Source organism: Centroberyx gerrardi, chromosome 18 (assembly GCF_048128805.1).
Source record: "Centroberyx gerrardi isolate f3 chromosome 18, fCenGer3.hap1.cur.20231027, whole genome shotgun sequence".
Lineage (NCBI taxonomy): Eukaryota > Metazoa > Chordata > Actinopteri > Beryciformes > Berycidae > Centroberyx > Centroberyx gerrardi.
The window spans coordinates 7893187-7913471 of NC_136014.1; the positions used below are offsets into that span (position 1 = coordinate 7893187).

The 20285-nt window shown below is 43.0% G+C and overlaps 3 protein-coding genes across 3 annotated transcripts; 2 read left to right on the top strand and 1 right to left on the bottom strand.

Moving 5' to 3' along the window:
* The first annotated feature begins 783 nt into the window (after positions 1-783).
* riox1 (ribosomal oxygenase 1) lies at positions 784-6999 on the top strand. The gene is made up of 15 exons (XM_071904353.1): positions 784-916; positions 1195-1347; positions 1445-1584; positions 1942-2041; positions 2145-2258; positions 2872-2978; positions 3072-3179; positions 3515-3549; positions 4018-4196; positions 5046-5150; positions 5250-5391; positions 5612-5732; positions 6261-6360; positions 6452-6538; positions 6758-6999. Exons 1-15 carry the CDS (start codon positions 830-832, stop codon positions 6815-6817), a joined length of 1638 nt encoding a protein of 545 aa, XP_071760454.1. The 5' UTR covers positions 784-829; the 3' UTR covers positions 6818-6999.
* Positions 7000-7051: 52 nt separating this feature from the next.
* ndufb1 (NADH:ubiquinone oxidoreductase subunit B1) lies at positions 7052-9716 on the bottom strand. The gene is made up of 3 exons (XM_071904356.2): positions 9639-9716; positions 7833-7977; positions 7052-7238 (listed from the first exon to the last, which is right to left on the bottom strand). Exons 2-3 carry the CDS (start codon positions 7970-7972, stop codon positions 7202-7204), a joined length of 177 nt encoding a protein of 58 aa, XP_071760457.1. The 5' UTR covers positions 7973-7977; positions 9639-9716; the 3' UTR covers positions 7052-7201.
* A 228-nt stretch (positions 9717-9944) lies between these two features.
* cpsf2 (cleavage and polyadenylation specific factor 2) lies at positions 9945-19651 on the top strand. The gene is made up of 15 exons (XM_071904352.2): positions 9945-10075; positions 10526-10691; positions 10797-10956; positions 11066-11171; positions 11260-11389; positions 11499-11614; positions 12358-12545; positions 12805-13095; positions 13277-13377; positions 13828-14031; positions 14147-14299; positions 14772-14994; positions 15778-16092; positions 17113-17247; positions 18980-19651. The coding sequence occupies exons 2-15, from the start codon at positions 10543-10545 to the stop codon at positions 19070-19072; spliced, it is 2364 nt and encodes a 787-aa protein (XP_071760453.1). The 5' UTR covers positions 9945-10075; positions 10526-10542; the 3' UTR covers positions 19073-19651.
* Positions 19652-20285: the final 634 nt, after the last annotated feature.

Sequence of the window (20285 nt, forward strand, 5' to 3'; positions counted from 1 at the left end):
CAGCACCATTAAAAGCTGCATTGTTGGAGCGACGGCTGGGCAAACAGCACACACCAAAGCATTGTGGGAGACGGTGTTGATTAACTGTGCTATCCAACGTGAAATATTGGGAAAGCACTCCATCTGGTGGTCACCATAGGTACTACATGTTATATAGTGTAAAATAAGATGAAACGGGTGGGGAAACTGGGTCGTTGCAGTAATGGGAGACAGCAAAGAAAAAAAAGAACATGAATAAGAATACAGCAAATGAGGCTTATAAACATCCGCAACCGACAATTTCAACGCCAGAACGTGTGAAGTAGAAATGTATGAATGGAAAGTAGGACCAAAGTATGGATTATAAGCAACAATAGAATTTACTGAAACAAAGACAAAACCCCCCCCAATAATATATATATGTGTACGCTGTATACTTCATGTTCTGTATGAAATAAGTGGAAAAATTATTTTAAAATGTCAATATAAGATGCTATGTAACAAACAAGACGAATATGAGAATATGAAGAAACATGTGAAATGATACCATATATACATGATGTGCAAAAATGTGCTCATATTCACATTAACAGGTCTACAAAAGGCCATAAATATGTTTAGAAAGTGTCTTGGCGTGTAGCCGTGCGTTGTGGAAAAAAAAATGTTCCCCTTATCAAATCAATTTATCAGATGCTGATAACACATTTTACACGTTAATGCGTTTAGGGCCTCAACAGTGAGTATCTGAGATTTAAATCAGCCGTACCGTAGGTGGCGGTAGAGAGCAAATTCACAGCCAGAAGAAGAACCTCCAGCAGCAGTCGCGGGGTGATGACGTCTACGGTGGAAAATGGAGAGAAAACACATGTCAGCTTTTGCTTTGTATCAAACGTTGCCACCTGAATTGCCTCCTCCAGCCAAGAAGCCGTCCCTGCAGGTAGACTTTAATAGTGAATGTGGTACATTCTGGGTCTTTGGTACCGTGGTTAGCGTGTATTAATGCTGTAGGAAAAGGCTGTTGTATGAAAATAGCACAGACCTGCTAGCTAGTTACAGTATATTATGTGCAAACTGCATTTTGAATCACTGTATTCACCTGACTGCACAGCTGCATTTGAGTTAGTCGCATTTCAAGCAAGGATACGCTAGTTTTTATGGGCTGTAGCTATATATCTTCATTGCCTTTTTCTAAGTGTTCTCATGCTTGTTTTTCAGGTGCCAGAGAAGAAGAGAAATCGAAAGGAGAATGGTGTCACAGCCACTAAGGTCCCCACAAAAGCCTTCACCAAGGCAGAGAAGAAGAAGAAGATGCGGAAGAAGCTCACCAAATCTGCACAGAAGGAGGAGAGCTGGAAGAGAGTGACAGAGGTGGGTAGTCCGCATCTGCTCCGAATGGGCAGCTGCAGACTGGGGTTTTTTGGAGTGAGTGAGTGTGTTTTTCTCTCTCTCTTTTTCATTCATGCAGGAGGAGCCGTGTGTGAACGGAGACGGCGAGGCGCTGGATGCCTTGCTGGCCTGCCTGGCGAGAGTCAACAACAGCAGGGAGAGAGCGAGCAAACTGTTCCAGTGGCTCATCCACCCCATTCCTGCCAAGACCTTCTTCAGGTAAATGTTGGTGTGTGTGTGTGTGTGTGTGTGTGTGTGTGTGTGTGTGTGTGTGTGTGTGTGTGTGTGTGTGTGTGTGTGTGTGTTGGCAGTGTTTCCCCCCAAGGATCACCGCAGCAAGACAAATTGCCTCCTTGCTTCTCAGAAATGTGAAAATAAAAAAAAAACTGTCACAGTTTTAGCCTCCGAAGCACAAATATTCACTCAGTGTGTAGAATGAGTACTTTGTATCAATGAGAGAAAACACAAATAAGAACAGATTCAGTCCATTACATCTACAAAAATGATACACTGTGTTTAAGTCTGCATCTTTTCACTGGAATATTCACTGACTAATGTTTACTCCTCCTTCCTTAGGGATACATGGGAAAAGAAACCCATTCTCGTGAAACGCCAGAATCCAGACTACTACAAGGGCCTGTTCTCCACAGCAGAGTTTGATCGCATACTGAGACAGGTGAGAATCCCATACATTACCCAGACGCTCATCCCACCTGAGTCTACTGTCCCATATCGATCAGCCTCATAATAAGCCTCATGTTTCTGTCGCCGATGCTCAGGACGATGTTCAGTACGGAGTGAACCTGGACGTCACCAGCTACACCAACGGCAAGAGAGAGACGCACAACCCTCCAGGGAGGGCGCTGCCGTTCACCGTGTGGGACTTCTATGAGGTGAGGACACAGTACCTCATCTCATTATATATATATATATATATATATATATATATATATATATATATATATATATATAGTCGTTTCTAATGGGAGATTAGAGTTATCCTGTGTGTTTGTCGTCCCAATCACATTCCTAATAATTGGACCCTGTACAGTAAATGAGCTTAGACCCAATTTCTCCACGGGCATCATTAAAGTTCCATCTTTTCTGAAATTATTCTTGAATGCACTTTGTTAAAAAAGCAGATAGGAGACATGCTCATTAGGAATGTATTTAATATTGGCAATTCCAATGCGCAGTGTGACTTGGATGCAGACACTAGCCTATATTAGCCTATCATGACTCAATTCTACCAGAGCCCAGTACAGTATTTTTTATTTATCACCTTTTTTTATTATTTTTTTAAATTATTTATTTAGACAGTTGGAAAGCAGAGAAGGAGAAAGAGTAAGGGAGACCAGTCCAGTGTTTTTAATATTTTCTGCAGAGCAAGCTAGAACTCATTGTGTGTTCTGTGCATTAGCCATATCAGTACATCTGCAGAGCAATCTTATTTAAGATGGGTAACCTTAAACATATGCAGTGCTCATCCTCTCTTCCCCTTCCCAGAGCGGCTGCTCCCTCCGCATGCTGAATCCCCAGGCGTTCTGCTCCACAGTGTGGAACGTGCTGTCCATCCTTCAGGAGCAGTTCGGCAGTATGGCCGGAGCCAATGTGTGAGTATTGGTGACAGAATCATCACCGGAAACTTTGGTATACAAATGTCAAAAAAAATGTCCTCTTATTAAGTGTGTATTGTCGTTTCCCAGATATCTGACGCCGCCTGGAACACAAGGCTTCGCTCCACATTATGACGACATCGAGGCGTTTGTGGTTCAGCTGGAGGGGAAGAAACACTGGAGGGTGTACAGCCCGAGGTGAGTGGAGGAACAGTCACACTCTTGTCTTGTTATTGCTACATGAGTGGCACAGAAACAGTAAGGTTAATAGATCATTCTACCTTTTTTTTTTTTTTTTTTTTCCAATAATCGGTTATGTTTAAGTGGCTAATCCAGTCATAGAAGAAAAGGAGGTAGTGTGTAGGCAGGAATGGTGCACTTGATGAATACTTTATCTTTATTGATCTATTTTGTTTTTCTTTGACCTACCATTCCTAATACACATCAATATCAACCAGTTTTAATATTATTAGTAAGGGAAGGGATACTGAGAAACGCATTCTGAAGATGTTGTGTTTATCTAACCTTTTCAGGACAGAAGACGAGGTCCTGCCTGTGCTTTCAAGTAGTGAGTAAAAAAACAATTTATATTGGCCTACAGTTTGCTCTCAGTAGTGAAAGCCATTTGTCTAATAACAGATCTGTTTGAGTGGTTGCAAATAATTATTGGCGTTTGCTTTAAATCTGCTTGGTGCACCAGATGGGTGTCGTTTACTGCATCAGGGGAGTTCAGTGTCTGGCAAGTGGTCAGTCATTGAAAAGAATAGTGGATTGACTTTCAAATACTATACTTTTATTGAATAAACTTTCTGGCACTCACTCTGTTGTACTCACTGTGGACAACCCCATCTATCTGGCACCTAAGTAGGCTGAAACAAACTGGAAAGTGGAAAGGGGAGGAATGAGGTTAATTTGATAAATAATTTTTACCTGATTTTTACCAGATAGAGACAGGTAGCGCAATGCACAGCGGTAATGATATTTCTACGACAGCCAACTGTGTTTCCTCATAGGCCTTTGTGCATTTCCTCTCCAGCGAACTTCAGCCAGGCGGAGATCGGGAAGCCCATCCTGGACGTGGTGCTGGAGGCCGGGGACCTCCTCTACTTCCCCCGGGGATTCATCCACCAGGGCGACTGCCTCCCGGACGCACACTCCCTGCACATCACCGTCTCCTCCTACCAGAAGAACAGCTGGGGAGACCTGCTGCTGAAGGTCATACTGTCTGATTTTCAGTGTGTAGAAATTGATAGTTAGAAGAGATCTGGCTAGTTTGCATGAGCAGCGATAGCCACCATGGCTGAACAGACAAAGAAAAGAAACTCTTCATCAACAGAAAATCTAAGGAAAAAGACGTCACAGTCCCGCCCACACTGTTTGATTGACAGGTGATCTGTGGGAAGTGCAGTGCAGGAACGCCACAGCAATGAGCGCTGAGCAACAAAGATGGAGACAAAGACAAATTTACCACTTTAATTACAGCTTATAAAGTATTTATTGAAACACATGGTGCAGAAACATACTGGACGCCACCTGCAAGAGATACAGTAACGCAGTAGCAAATGCATTATGTATATTTACATTCACTCTCAGTATTAGCATTCCATATGTAGTGTATTGTGAGGAGGGCATGGCTCAACCAATAAAGGTTTTGTAGTGTAGTTAAATTAAATTATTTAAATAATTAAAATGTTAATGATCAGCATCTGTCGACCATGGGCTGACACCACACATAATAGTTTAATGTGTAATTGACAACTAAGGGTTCCATAGACAGGCTTGCACTAATGCAATATAACTACAAATGCAATATAACTACAAATATGAAATACTGTCAGTAGTAGATGGTTGTAATGAGTGCAGGAGTTCAGTATTCCAATGTGAAAGTATAAATTAAGTAAACATAAAGGATCACAACAGTGCAATAAACCAATTAAAACAAGACCAACAAAACGGTAACACAGTTCTGCTCTCCTTAACCTAACTATCTCAACCAGTGAACCAGGTTATATTTACTAAAGATCTTTCAGATTTCTACTGCTGACAGCCTCTTGTGTTTTTCAGGTGGTTCCAGCAGCTTTGGAAATAGCGATGGAGGAGGATGTGGAGTTCAGGCAAGGCCTGCCCCTGGAGTACCTGACATACATGGGAGTACAGAACTCTGACAAGGTGAATTGCTCCACTGAAGTTGTATTTTCTTCCAACAACTATCACCCGCCTTGTGTTCTCACCCGTTACCCAGTACTGACAGAAGTTGTGGTTGCGCAGGACGACCCACGCAGGGCGAAGTTCTTATCTCGGGTGGAGAGCCTGATGACGAAGCTGACAAGTTACGCTCCGGTGGATGCTGCCGTGGATCAGAAGGCCAGGGACTTCCTCCACGACTGCCTGCCTCCCATGCTCACTCCAGGTAAATGACGCATGCATCGGTGTTGGAGTCACCTCACTTTCAGTTCAGAATCTAAAACTGCAATGTAGAACTGAAAAATGTCTGAATTGTGCAGGAAATCCACATCCTGAATACTGACCCCAGCCCTGGGATAAATACTTAATGTAATGGTGGTAAAATATCCACACGCTTTGTTGTCAGTGCTTATGTCTATGTGACTTATTCATGCTATCTCCCACAGAGGAACTGTACAGCAGTGTGCAGGGAGCGCCCGCCAGGTGGGATCGTGGGAAAGCTTTAGATGTAGGCGCACACGTCAACAGCCAGACCCGGGTCCGACTGCTTCGTGCTGGGTGTGCCAGGTAATACAGCTCTCTACTGCATCTAGTACAGATGCTCGCTAAGTTACAGGGACTGGAATCAGATTTGTTTCACTCCCCCCTGCTGCCAAAATCTCTCATCTTGCAGGATGACAGGTCACCCAAACTCTGTCCAATAAACAAGCAACTTGTGAGTCCATGTGGCTTTTGTTTACAAGCCCTGGTTCCCTTGTAATTGTGTGTAAACCTGAACGAGCCAAATACAGAAATGCCCCAAAGTCAACTTTTCCACTATGGTTCGGATCAAAGAAAATGAATGGTAGCTGTGGCCACACCCTCGAGCACAAAATACCATGTACTGAAAATACCATGGGTATGAATCCGGATCCTAATTTTTCTTGCATGTCAAGCCTAAAGGAAGTCTGTATTAGCATGGCAAAGATGCATCTTTCATCTTCAATATGTTCTATTTGTTGTATTATCTGTATCCTGTTCTTTGCTGCTTTAATGACCCATCTTAAATGAAAGCAGAAAATGTCTGAAGTGTCAGTTTTCTCTCGGTCTGGCCAGGTTATGCAGCGACGGGGAGGCGGTTCATCTCTACTACACCACAGACAACTCCAGAGTTTACCACAAAGAGGAGCTCAAGAGTTTTGAAATAAAAACAGAGGTAGGGATTAGGAGATCCATGTAAATCTCTCATGTTTTTTTGCACGTCGCCCCTAACGATGTTGGTAGCCTAATAACTGTTGTTCTTTCAGCATACGGACGCCATCGAGTTTCTGATCCATTCGTACCCCAAGTTTGTCACAGTGGGAAGTTTTCCATGCGATGCAACAGAGGACAGGGTATGTTTTTAAAATGATGCTACATATTCACAGTCTGTTTTGTCACTTGCTAATCCCAATGACAAACCTGCTCTCACCCTTTTTCCTCTAACATCCAAGCCGTGTTTCTGCATAGGTGTTCTAAATAGCACAAGAGATAATCATATCAGATCCTGTGTGTTGGTAAATTTAATGGTTGAATTGTTCCTCATGGATCTCTCTTCCTTTTTTTCCCCCCAGATTGCTTTGGCTGAGCTGCTTTTTGAGAGGGGGATTATCCACACCGCAGAGCCTCTGTAGCGGTTATACACGTTTCATAGTTGCATGACTGGATTCAAATTGCCTTTATACGAAGTGAGATGTAAAATGCAAAACATTTCTGGTTTCAGCCAGTCTTCATAAGCTGCTGGAATAGTCGGACAACACATTTATGAATTTGCTCTCTGTTCAGCAACAAATAAACCAGATTTTTTTGAAATAAATGAATTGAGGTTATTTGTTATGCAAACAAAAAAAGACACCAAATGATTCTTTTGACAAGAAAGGGACATGTTTATTATTGGTTGATACAACTCAAAAACAGAGGTAAAGGACTCTTCTTAAATAATCTGATTTGAGGGACACCCAGCAGTCATTCACACGACAGATGTTGAAGCTCGAACACGCATTCCAGGGCTGGTTGGTCTACTTCCAGGTCATCTCCTCGCCCGGCTTCAGTTCCCTACAGAGAAGAAAGAAGGTTAGAAAGCTGCGAAACATGGCGCCGCCCAGACTTTCACCTCAATCAATTCAAGAAATGGATTCTTGCTTAAAAATCAAATCTTAAAAAACTTTTCCTATGGGAAGGTAGTCATATCCAACCTGGTAAGTGCTTGAGAATGAAGTTATGAATACTAAATCATGATCAAATAAATAACAAATTCTATTCACATTTTGGATTGAAAGTGATTTGACACAAATTCTGGCTCAAACACAGTGAGCGATGAGGCAGGCAAACAACATTAGAGGCTGTAATAAGCTGCTTAATACTACTTGGTGAAATGGGTATCGTTTAGTCAGTTTGGTAATGTTTGGTTGGGTTATATAAAAGTGGAATGATCTCATGCATTGTAAAATACATTTATTGATAGCTCAGTGTTGCACCTGCAACTCTATGTACTCCCTAATTGGTGTATACCATAGGTAAGTTGATGTACAAAATCAAAGAACATGTCATATTTCTTTGAAATATCACCTGATCCCTGGTATTCACTGATGACATAAGTGGGGACCCACTTTGCTGTCATGTGTACTTAGACTTTCCTTTTATCCTCACCTGCTGTACAAAGCACTCTTGTTTCTGAAAGCTGTCAGCTTCTGGTCCTGTTGTTTGTCAAGGTACCATCCGATCACAAAGCCCATGGGCACCAGTATGTTCACCCAATGCTCACGCGCAAGTGCTACAAAGTTGACCATGGTTCCTATAGAGATGAGCAAAAGACATAATGCAATATTTATTTTGTAGCATAGATATTTTCTCAGATCTTTTCTCTTACATTAGCATTCATGCAAACACACAGAAAACTCACTACAAATTTCTCCACAGGGATCATTAAAGTTTAATCTAAAAACATGTTGCTAGATTGGATGATGAGAATGCAGGAGTTTTTCTGCAGTGCAGATTTTGTCATCACAGCGCTTGATGCTAACCAGTGCAACTCCAGCAGACTGCTTAATTACTGACAACGGGATACAATCAGCAGCCTACACAAGGCCAGGGTGGGAAGGCTAAATCACTAAAGTTGCTGGAACTGTGCCTGCTAGGTTTTTCTACCAGCCACTTCAGTGAGTGGCCAAAAATAATTTAAAGCTTAAATTAAAGGTCCTATTCTTAAAAAAATAAATATAAAAAGGTAGTTGGCTTGTAAGAATGGCTGGTCAATTTTGCCTTGTACCTGGTGTTGTAGTTAGTGGACAAAATGTTTCCTGAAAACTGAATATGATCTCTACCAAAAGGTACAAACAAACTGGATTTTCCTAAAATAATTTCTTGGTAATTTAACAGCAAACTTTTTCTTTTTTTTTTTTTGCTTTGAGTGATTATTGAGAATGCACGACATAGCTGACACTTGATGAACTTTAAGAAATTAATCTGATTTATGTTTGCCACAGTAGGAAAAAAAAAATTTGCTGCTCCTGCAGAATGAGTTAAAATTGCTGACTTAAAGAATAATAAGAGGAATATCAATGATTTCAGGACGTACAGTATGTACTGTACTAGTATGTATTAGCAGTCACTACTGTCTCATATAGCCAGAGAGTATCTTATCCCACTCCATAATCTATGATGTCACACTGATGTACAGTAGGCTGCTGCTTATTAAAGAAAATGGATTAGTTTGGATGGTTCTCTAGGGTGAAGAGTATATATTTGGTTGGGAATTTATAGCAATACAAAATGAAAAACCTTATTTATGTTCAATTCAGACAAACTGTATTGTGACAGTCAATTGAACAGGACTAGGCTATATCAGTATGAGGTCACACTTTACTTGCAGTCCAATGCTGATACTCATCTTATTCAGTGTCTGGGTTAGGGCTAGGCTAACGTGTAGGCTAAATTTGAAATTGAGAGGTATTCCTTGAACAAGTTATGGCTGCGAAAGACGTTAGTCTATTGCAGGGTTCTAAGCGATTTGAGAATACGTCCACCCATCAAACTGAAGTGACCACAAGCATTTGCATGGGCTGAAGTTTAGGAATGACCCTTTTGGTGAGAACACACCACCGGCTCCAGGACACGTCTTATGTCAAAAGATAACTGGCGTAAGACAGCGGAAACTGCAAAACCGAAAATGTGGTAAATTGCATGTAACCATTCTTACCATGCATAATGTTATGGTAATTTACGAGGTTATATAATTGAAAATGTAGCTCACGCAAGCCACGGTAGTAGCCTAGCAGCCAGCAGCACCTACTGTAACTAGCTAACTGATTAGCATTAGCAAGAATAATCAGGTTTTTCCTTTGTAAACAGTTAGAGTAAAAATTGATGTTACTGTACGCTAGCAGCGGTAAGCATCTTATAGTAAAATTACACACGCAATAAGAAGACATGAGGCTGAAATACATAAAATATTACCTTTTGTTTATACCAATCCGTAGCCTTCAGCTCCTCACTCACCAGGCAGAGGGCATTGGACTCTACCAACTGTGTAAACACGGCGTGGTCACTAGAATTATAATAACACAAATATTGTCACATGACTGACCCTCTTGGTGCGTTATTATATGAGGTACAACATTATATTTCTATGCAAAGTGTATTAATTAAATATATTATGTTAAACGGAGCATTTGCTACTTTGACTAAAAATGCCCGGCTTTGTATGTACACTCTGCCACACTTGGTACATACCTCTGACCTTTCACACATGATGCAGCGGCAAACATGTCTGGTTGTAAAAAGTGTACTCACAAAACGCTAGTCAAAATGTCGTAATATTGGAATTATAGAGTATCCACCTTATTGTGTTTCTGTTTCAATAGGCGTAAACTTATATTATCTCACGGTTAATGGTATGTTACACGTGTCTTTGTCAACTAAAGTCACTTAAAGCCACCTGCTAAAATGTAGCTAGCATGCTAACTAGACAACGGTTGCCAATTCATTTGCCATTGATCCAACGAGCTAGCTCTAGCTTGTAAGCTAGCTCTAAATCTAATATTGGCCGGGCTTTTCTTTTCTTTTACTAACTTCTCTGCTAGGCAGCAAGATGTTTTGCATATCAAATTTATTAGACATCTTACCATTACATTATAGAGTTGTGGCCATAGCATTCCTTTGTCTCTTTAGATTAGACTCTTGAATGACTGTCGTGTTCAAATTGTTATTTAGGTTCTGGTGAAATGAGACTAACCTAACTAGAACCATATTTAAGGATACAGCTGTAGGTAGCTCTCATGGGCGTTGTTGTCTTGTTTATTTATATGGCACTGTTTTACTCTGAGACTTGTTTGTACCTGCAGCTTGACGGCTGAGCAGAATGACGTCCATTATCAAGCTGACAGCCGTGTCAGGGGTGCAGGAGGAGTCGGCCCTCTGCTACCTGCTGCAGGTGGATGAATTCCGCTTCCTCCTGGACTGTGGCTGGGATGAGAACTTCTCCATGGATATCATTGACGCTATGAAACGGTAACTACAGTATCCATCATCTGATAACCATCAAGTTTGCTCCCCTGATTCTGTGAATTGTGAGAAAGTGTGTGATCTTTTGTGTGATGTTCCTTTGTCCCACAGGTATGTTCATCAGGTCGATGCTGTGCTGCTCTCCCACCCTGACCCAATACATCTGGGAGCCCTGCCGTATGCTGTTGGGAAACTGGGTCTGAACTGCACTATCTATGCCACAATACCTGTCTACAAAATGGGTCAGATGTTCATGTATGATCTATACCAGGTGAGAAGGGGCTATGGGAAATATTATGCATGCATGTAAAGTCACTTTTTGATATGCTTGAATGCAGGATTTCCATTGTTTCCGTAACTATTTTCTCCTTTCCATTTAGTCTCGAAACAACAGTGAGGACTTCACCCTGTTCACTCTTGACGATGTGGACTGCGCTTTTGACAAAATCCAGCAACTGAAATACTCCCAGATTGTCAATCTGAAGGGTCAGTAAATTACAGACCATTATGGATCAGGAGTCAGCCTCATTATCTATCACATATGCATAACTAAATCTTTCTTTTTACCTGATAGGGAAAGGACATGGTCTCTCCATCACTCCGCTTCCAGCTGGTCACATGATTGGAGGGACTATTTGGAAAATTGTGAAGGACGGGGAGGAGGAGATTGTTTACGCTGTGGACTTCAACCACAAGAGAGAGATGTGAGCAGAGAGGAAATACACACATGTGAAATGGAGCTTGGATGTTTTTAATTCAACCAAACTGTTCTCTCATGTCCTGTTGTTTTATTCTTTTTTTTTCCTATTCCAGCCACCTGAACGGCTGTACGTTGGAAAGCGTGAGCCGTCCATCTCTACTCATTACAGACTCCTTCAATGCTGCATATGTACAGCCCCGCCGCAAACAAAGGGATGAGCAGCTCCTTAGTAAGTAATCTTCACAGGATTCTATAGTAATACCATAGTAATAAAATATCCAATCAGTATGTATGGGCCGGTGTATATAATAACTGCCTCAAACAGCCTTAAGTGTTATGTGTCACACCTGTGGCAACATTCTTTTCTAGTTCAGGAAGTGATCTCTTTTTGTAGTTTTTTAAAGATATATATACATTGAGGCAAAAAACATATAGTGCACAAACAGAAGCAGGAAGCAGTACATGCATATTTGCATATTTACACATAGGGATAGTTGTATGTACAAACATCGACCAGAAGCCGTCATCAAGTATCCAGTAGTATCCAACAAAGCTCTCATATTGAAAACCTCATTTAAGCCTAAAGGATGTAAAGATCCTAGTGTATGTATCCATAACAGTTTAGAATAGCATCTGCACCTAAAAGAAATCATTCTACCTAAAAACAGAGCACACATGCAAATTCAGATTCAAAGTAGCTGTGTATTTTCAGTTATTTCAGTCCTCTGAGTCAGTCCTCTGAGACAGTGCTTGTCTTGTTTGATATTGTGTGAAAAATGGCAGGACAGGGTGTGATGATTTAGGTCCTTGCATCTCAAAACTATTTGTACCTCTTTAATGTTTCCCTCTTGCGAGTCCCATATTTTGTATCCCTCTTAATCCTCTATTTCAGTACAACTACTAAAAAGTTAAAATTATGTGAAATAGGTCAGTGATTATTCAGGTTTTGTTTTTTTCATTTTTTACTCAAAGCCAATGTAATGGAGACCCTCCGTGGCGACGGCAATGTCCTTATTGCTGTGGATACGGCCGGACGGGTGTTGGAGCTGGCTCAGCTCCTGGACCAGATTTGGAGGACGAAGGACGCCGGGCTGGGAGTCTACTCACTGGCTCTGCTCAACAACGTCAGCTACAACGTGGTGGAGTTCTCCAAGTCCCAGGTCTGAACCACAGATTTTGTATCGCAATAAAAAAGATTGTACAGTTTGTTTTTTTTGTTCATTCACCATGAGAGTTCAGATTTGAGAATCGGAATTAGTTTATTTGCCAGCTAGAATAAATGTACAGGAATTTGTCTTGGTAGAGTTTGTGTATGGGGCAGTGCAAGATATCTACTTAAAAGATGTCTCATTTACTGTTCATTGCAATTTGATTTCTTGCTGAATATAGCATTATTGTTAACCCCCTGGCTCCTTGCAGGTAGAGTGGATGAGTGACAAGCTCATGAGGTGCTTTGAGGACAAGAGAAACAACCCCTTCCAGTTCCGCCACCTGTCCCTGTGCCACAGCCTGGCGGACCTGGCCCGGGTGCCCAGCCCCAAGGTGGTGCTGTGCAGCCAGCCAGACCTGGAGTCCGGTTTTTCCCGGGAACTCTTCATCCAGTGGTGCCAGGATGCCAAAAACTCCGTCATCCTGACTTACCGCACCACACCTGGAACCCTGGCCCGCTACCTCATCGACAACCCCGGGGAAAAGATGCTGGATCTGGAGGTGAGACCAGGGGGAAGAGCGGTGACGATGCTTGGTTCACTGTGGGCTTTGGATTTATCTCGCCGTGCAGCATTTGCCCCGTGGGAAGCTCCTGTCTCGCACATTTGGTCTAAGCTGAGGAAACAATGTGTCACTCCAGCATTTACACCATTTCCATCTTTCTTTCTTCTCATTATAACAGGTGAGGAAACGAGTGAAGCTCGAAGGCAAGGAGTTGGAAGAATACCTTGAAAAAGACAAAGTGAAGAAAGAAGCGGCCAAAAAACTTGAACAAGCAAAGGAGTAAGTCCCAATATATGTTAACTCACTATTGATGCTACAGATCTCTTTTCATGCCTGTCAGCATTACAAGGTAATTAATTCTTACCATTTTACAGTCTGTTGACAGCAGAAACAGCCAATTATGTAAAAGTCGGCATTTCTAATATCACGACTAACAAAAATGCAAAACAGATGTCTGCGTTTGGTTCACCGCCAACCTAAAAATATGCGGTTTGGATGGGAATCTGTGAGTGGGAGATGAGTGCTTCTCCTGCTAGTGTGCTTTCTCCTGTTTCTCCCACTTAACCCCACCTGTAACTATATCACTGCCTTGATGAGATTGCATTAATTGACACTGACTCTAAATTAATATTCTGCGACTGAGTGAAAATCTGTTGAAGATGTTTGCCCTTGAGAAAATGAAGCTAGAGTGTATATGATTTATGTTTGATTTGATGCACTTGTGCACAGGGTGGATGTGGACTCCAGTGACGAGAGCGACATGGACGACGACCTGGACCAGCCAGCCGCTGTGAAAACCAAACACCACGACCTGATGATGAAGGGCGAGGGCAGCCGCAAGGGCAGCTTCTTCAAACAGGCCAAGAAGTCTTACCCAATGTTCCCCACACACGAGGAAAGGATCAAATGGGACGAGTATGGCGAAATCATCAGGTACTGCAACATCGATACATGTATTTAACATCAGATTACAGATAGATAGATACAGACAGAGAATTTACACCTGTCTGAATTTCAACTTCAATAAACTATTGTTTTGTATTCATAGGCCAGAAGAGTTTCTGGTTCCTGAACTGCAAGCCACAGAGGAGGAGAAAAGCAAGTTGGAAGCTGGGTTGGCCAACGGCGATGAGCCCATGGACCAGGACCTCTCTGTGGTCCCCACCAAATGCACCTCCAGTGTAGAAAGCATAGAAATCAGGTCAGTGATCATCTACAGCTGGCTGCCTCAGAGAATCTGTCACCGATATTAAGAGATTTGCTATTCATAAATCATATTCATAACCATAAATATTATGTATGATGTATGAATGATGTATAATGTATGAAGTATGCTTGTGACTAGAACACGCGGACTTGCTGGGAAAATCTGTTGGAGGTAGGGAATGAGCAAGGCACTCATCCCCCAGCTGCTCCAGTGGAGCTACTCAACAGTAGAGTGTTGTGGTCGTGCCGGTCGGCTCCCAGGTGTGAATGATTGCAACTGTTTGAATGTGAAGCAAAGTGTTGCTGAAAGAGAATATGTCTACTCGGCAAACCTCTCCCGGATAAATTAAAGTTAAATTTAAACCCTGTCAAGCAATCTCTGAAATAATCGTTCGTCTGGGCTAGTGTAGGACGTTTGAAAAATCGCCCGTATTAAAAGTCTTTATCCTTTCTTCATTCCTCCACAGGGCCAGGGTAACGTACATAGACTACGAGGGTCGCTCTGACGGCGACTCCATAAAGAAGATCATTAATCAGATGAAGCCCAGACAGCTGGTGATCGTTCACGGGCCGCCAGAGGCCAGCCTGGACCTGGCCGAGTCCTGCAAGGCTTTCACCAAGGACATCAAGGTCTACACCCCCAAACTACAGGAGACTGTGGACGCCACCAGCGAGACGCACATCTACCAGGTCAGCCAGCAAAGCCCAGCTCATTGTTCATTTTATTTTATTTTTTAATTAGAATGAATTCAATGGCCTGTTTTGTGGTTGTATATATTCTGCTGTGTGTAAGATGAATTTCCTCATGGAGATATTAATGACCTACTTCACTACAAGGCAGGGTTCGAAATTACCACCTGCCAAGCGTCAAATGCTGGCAAAATTTGTCCTTGGTGGATAAATCAGTAAGGGTCACCCCCCACACTGGCCGCTAACTTTTTGAGATGATGACAGTTTGAATGCCTCCATTTATATAAAGTCTTTGGACTTGGCCTGGTTTCAAACCTTTTCCTGCTGGCCACTGTACTGTACTGTCTGACTGACTGTGAGCAAATCAAATCGAAGCAAAACAATGGCTCTGATTGGCTGCCTGTCACGCTGGCTCTACACAAAGCGGTAGCGTCTAAACTTTTGAAAACTTCTCCTCCCGGTTCTTCACTGTCTGGATGGTTAACTAGCCTGGCATTAGTGGAAACTTAACGTTATTACCATGTGGCGACACACAGCAGGTGTGAGGCCATGAAAAAGAAATACTGAAGACCAAAACGAAAAAGATCCATTGTATAAATGAGTGATTAAGCTTTAAAATTCCAAATCTCTTTATTGTTTCACACAGTGACTGAACACGAAATACACACCAGATAGCATTGAAAGCAGGTCAAGTGGCATACTTCTAAAATATAGGCTGTGTTAATAATTTTGGCTGATAAAATTTGCTATCCTTTCCATCGTATCTTTCCATCTCATGTTCAGGTGCGGTTGAAAGACTCCCTGGTGAGCTCTCTGCAGTTCTGCAAGGCCAAAGACACGGAGCTGGCGTGGATCGACGGCGTGCTCGACATGCGGGTGGTGAAGGTGGACACGGGCGTGCTGCTGGAGGAGGGCGTGAAGGAGGAGGCCGAGGAGGGCGAGCTGGCCATGGACGTGGCCCCCGACCTGAGCGCCGAGCACAGCGCCACGGCGGCGGCGGCACAGCGCGCCATGAAGAACCTGTTCGGAGAGGACGAGAGGGAGCCGTCCGAAGAGAGCGACGTCATCCCCACCCTGGAGCCGCTGCCCCCACAGGAGGTGAGGGGGAGTAATTCTTTCTGAATACAAGAAGAGCATTGTGGGAGTCGTGTGAAAATTAAACGGCTAAGTGTGAGCATTTGTTGCTGACGTTAAAGCTTCACAAGAATACAACTTTTACATCCTTTTATGAATTAGATACTGCTCAATAAAGAACCGATGTGATTTGTAGAAAATGATTTTCTGAAGTGCTATAAACTGTGACAAAGATCAGTAGTGTCACTTATAAGAGTGAATTGTCTCACCCCTGACTGAATTGACTGTGAAAGTGTGAGGACAGCTGGAGAGGGTACTGCGCTTTAATTCAGCTTCGAGAAAGAGAGATCACAATGGGAAATTAACACCAGCCACCAGCCATTTTGGCTACGGCTGGGAAGTTTGTCTTCTCCAACCAGTCATTTTGGCAGGTAACCTCATTTCAAGAGTCTTCACTGTCATGCAGATTATTTTGGCTGGTGAAATAGTACAGGCAGCAGGCGACTTTTAGGCCCCACCAGCTGCTGCAGCCAGTGGACCAAAATGTTTTTTTTTTCCCGTCCTGAGAAAGATTCATTGTTTTCAGTAGAGAGGTGAGCTGGCCCCGGGTGAGTCACAGACAGGAGAGTTGATCCCATGATAGCTGACCTTGGGATTCACGACCAGAGGTGGTGCTGTTGCGAGAATGACAACACACTGAATCAGAATAGACAGTAAGGGAGAGTAGCCTTTGGCCTTATTGACAGAGTGGGAGGGAAAGAGCGATGGGGACAAAGGCAATTCCTGACGTCAGAGTTGATCTTTCACCACTGCATTGTGTGGAAAGCTGTGGTACTTTTTTATGATCATTTTTCAGTGACAACAAGGCAACATACTGAGAACAACAATACAAGGACAATGACAATACAATACTTTGCAGTACAATGTGACATTACAGTAAGGGGGGCACGGTGAGATGGATGAGCGCACAAGGGTTCAGCCTACCCAGACAGCCCTTTTTGAAAAACTGTGTCTGACCTGCGCTCTCTCACATGATCCTTCCAGATTCCAGGCCATCAGTCGGTGTTCATCAACGAGCCGCGCCTGTCTGACTTCAAGCAGGTCCTGCTGAGAGAGGGCATCCAGGCCGAGTTTGTGGGAGGAGTGCTGGTATGCAACAACATGGTGGCCGTCCGCAGGGTGAGTGTCCTTCCCCCTGGCACAGTGAGCCTGCTATCCATCAGCTCTCTGCGACACCAGTCACCACCAGCCCTCGACACAGGCACTGAGAAGTGGCCAGCCCAGAAGGCATATGGCACTGGCTTGTTTTTTCGCCAAAACGATGCAATCAAAATGTTGAGCTTCTGGTCTCATTCCCTTATTTCATCATTTTTAGTTCTGTGTTAAAGATAGTTGCGTAGTTAAGTATTGAGATATAGCTAAAATGTTCCAGTGAAATGAGAGTGATCTATAATTACAGCCCCTGTATGAAAAGCTTATCATCGTAGAACACTACTTTGGATACAAAGCTTTCAAAATTTGGTGTCTAAGCCAGACCCCCACCCCAAAAAAATTCAACTTTGAATGCGAACACTAGTATGATTAGTTAGTTCACACTAGTGGAAAAGAACAATACATTCTTTCACATCTCCTGTCTGTGTTGCTCCATACTCCAGTGTCTCCCATTGTGTTCTTGTATTTCACAGTTTGCTGGAGAGGTGTAATTCATGTTTTGCAGCAAAGAGGCAGAGAATGAATACATCAAATCAAATGACTTGAGTATTTGCTTCCTCAAATTCTGTTTTTCCGACTCTCAGCCATCAGAATTAAGTAACAGTGCTCAGCTGAAAACTGTCCCCATAGGACATGCTAATATTGGTGTTATAAAGCAATATATCACACATTCATTCTCTCCTTTTTTGTAATGATGGATTATGCATCTTAAGCAAGCAGTGTGTTTCTGCAAGTTGTTTTGATGCCATTAGAAATACAATGGCATGGTCTGGAGTCTGGAGCTACACAGACGGGAGCCATAGACTGTATAAGTGTGTGAAAGTCACTGGTGCCTTTCTACATGTGTGAACAGATGTTGGCAAGGAACCAAAAGCAAAATTAGACTGTTGTCGTGACTCAAGTTTAGGAATATTGCTCCCAATGGGAGTCTTAATTGTTAAAGTCTTACAACCTGTTTGTACATAGGTTTTTAGTATGATTAGTAGTAGGATTATGATTAATAGGTAAGTGCCAACAATGTCAGAGACAGTATACCTAAGAAAATTCAAACTGAGTGTTTGAGTTGAAAATTGGTCAGCATTTGATAAAAATATCTGAAGTAAATTAGTTTCTGTTTTGCTTTGATTAACTGAAAATAACCCCCAAAATAATAACAGAACAGTAAGTGTGGTTGCTGGTGCATGAGTAGCTAGAGTTCATTTACTGGCACATAAAAATGATAAAACACAAGGAGAAAAAAATACAGACTGTAAGTAGGATAAAAAACCCCAATGGCCTATGAAAACATCTCGCTTCAAAAGACACAAACAAAAAAGAATTACAAGCAGGAACTTGACAACAAAAGTCAACAAGGAGGAAGCCAGTATAACAACAACAAAATGCATAATTGACAATAACTTAAAATAGATGCAACGCAGAAAATGAAATCAAAGAGAACTGAGACTGTTAAAGGAGTGTGTGTGTGTGTGTGTGTGTGTGTGCGTGCATGCTGTGTCACTGTGGGAAAACGTGAAGCGGCTCACTTCATCAGACACCTATGAACGTCTATAGGAACAAGTGGGGGAACAGATGCACTATAGAGGTCAACAGTGAGCGGTATACAGGCGCGGTACATGTGTCGGCGAGGGTGGAGCCGTGTTGTACGAAGTGTTAATGACGACCCCTGTGACCTGTGCGTTTCTGTTCTCTCTCTGTGCAGACGGAGGCCGGGCGCATCGGCCTGGAAGGCTGCCTGTGCGACGACTACTATAAGATCCGGGAGCTGCTGTATCAGCAGTACGCCGTGGTATAGCAGCAGCAGCAGCAGCAGCAGCAGCAGCAGGACACAGAGACAATCCTTTATGAGGACTTTACCCAGAGGAGAAGAGTGTACCGCACTCGGGCTACCTCTGCCCCTCGGGCGGCTCCAGCTGTTTCATTTCAAACGTTGTTGTATATTTTTTCCTTTTTATAATTTTTTTCGGTTAACTGTTTTTTTTTTTTGTATTGTTAGTTTACCTCCCTAAAGTGCGAGGCAGATGCTTTCCCCTGACCGACCTCTCTGTGCGAACAGACTCTGCAACCCTAAGGGTCTCCTCCTCCTCCTCCTCCTCCGCCTCCTCACACTGTCCAACGTCATCCTTATGCACGGGATGGACAAAAGGATGTTTGTTTTTTTTTCCTCCCGTTGTGTAATTAAAACGGTCTTTTTCAAATATGCCATTGCTGTGAAAGGTTTGTCTCGAGTGTCCTGTCACGTGGGTTGGATGAAAAGAGGTGCGATGCTGTGCATGTGCCGTTTGTAGTATTGCCGCACAAGCTATACTGCCTACTAGGTCAACTAGTTAGTGCAATAACACCAGATGGAGACATTTTTCAGCCGTATCTGCCAGCCTCTGAATGCCCATATCAAATCTGTCCATGCAGCAGGGCCATCTGTAATGCAGGGCTGAGATGACATTGTCCCCAAAGTGATAACCGGGATTGAATGGAATTCAGCCCGCCTCATAAATAGTGAGCTAGGATTAACGTTTCACTTTATATTTCAGGTAACTGTCTCTCGCAGCAGAAACTGTTTACCTCCCTGCCTGTTTTTTTTTTTTTTTTTGAGAGGGTAAAAAAAAAAATAATGAAACGGTTCAGCAGTTTGTTTTCTTATCTTTTCTGGACACATGGATATTCGGCATCACCACCGCGGCGTCCCGGTGAGGTGTAACCAGTGTATCAGGAACTTGGGCGATAAGAGGGAGTGTTGCTGGCGTCGGGATGGGAGGGGGGGGTGGGGGGGCGAGGGTGTCATTGCCGGAGTGATGCGTCCGCTGCAGCAGTGGTGGCACATTGCCTCGGTTGATTACGTTTGCAGTGTTGTGTGAATCCCCGGGGTAGATCCTCCACATAGGCAGCTGTGGAATGCCACTTTTATGGCTATACCCAAAACAACCCCCCCCCCTCCTCCCCTCACCGCCCTCCCCTTCATCACCCCCAACTCTCCAGCCTCACACATGCTGAGAGTGTGACATCATACT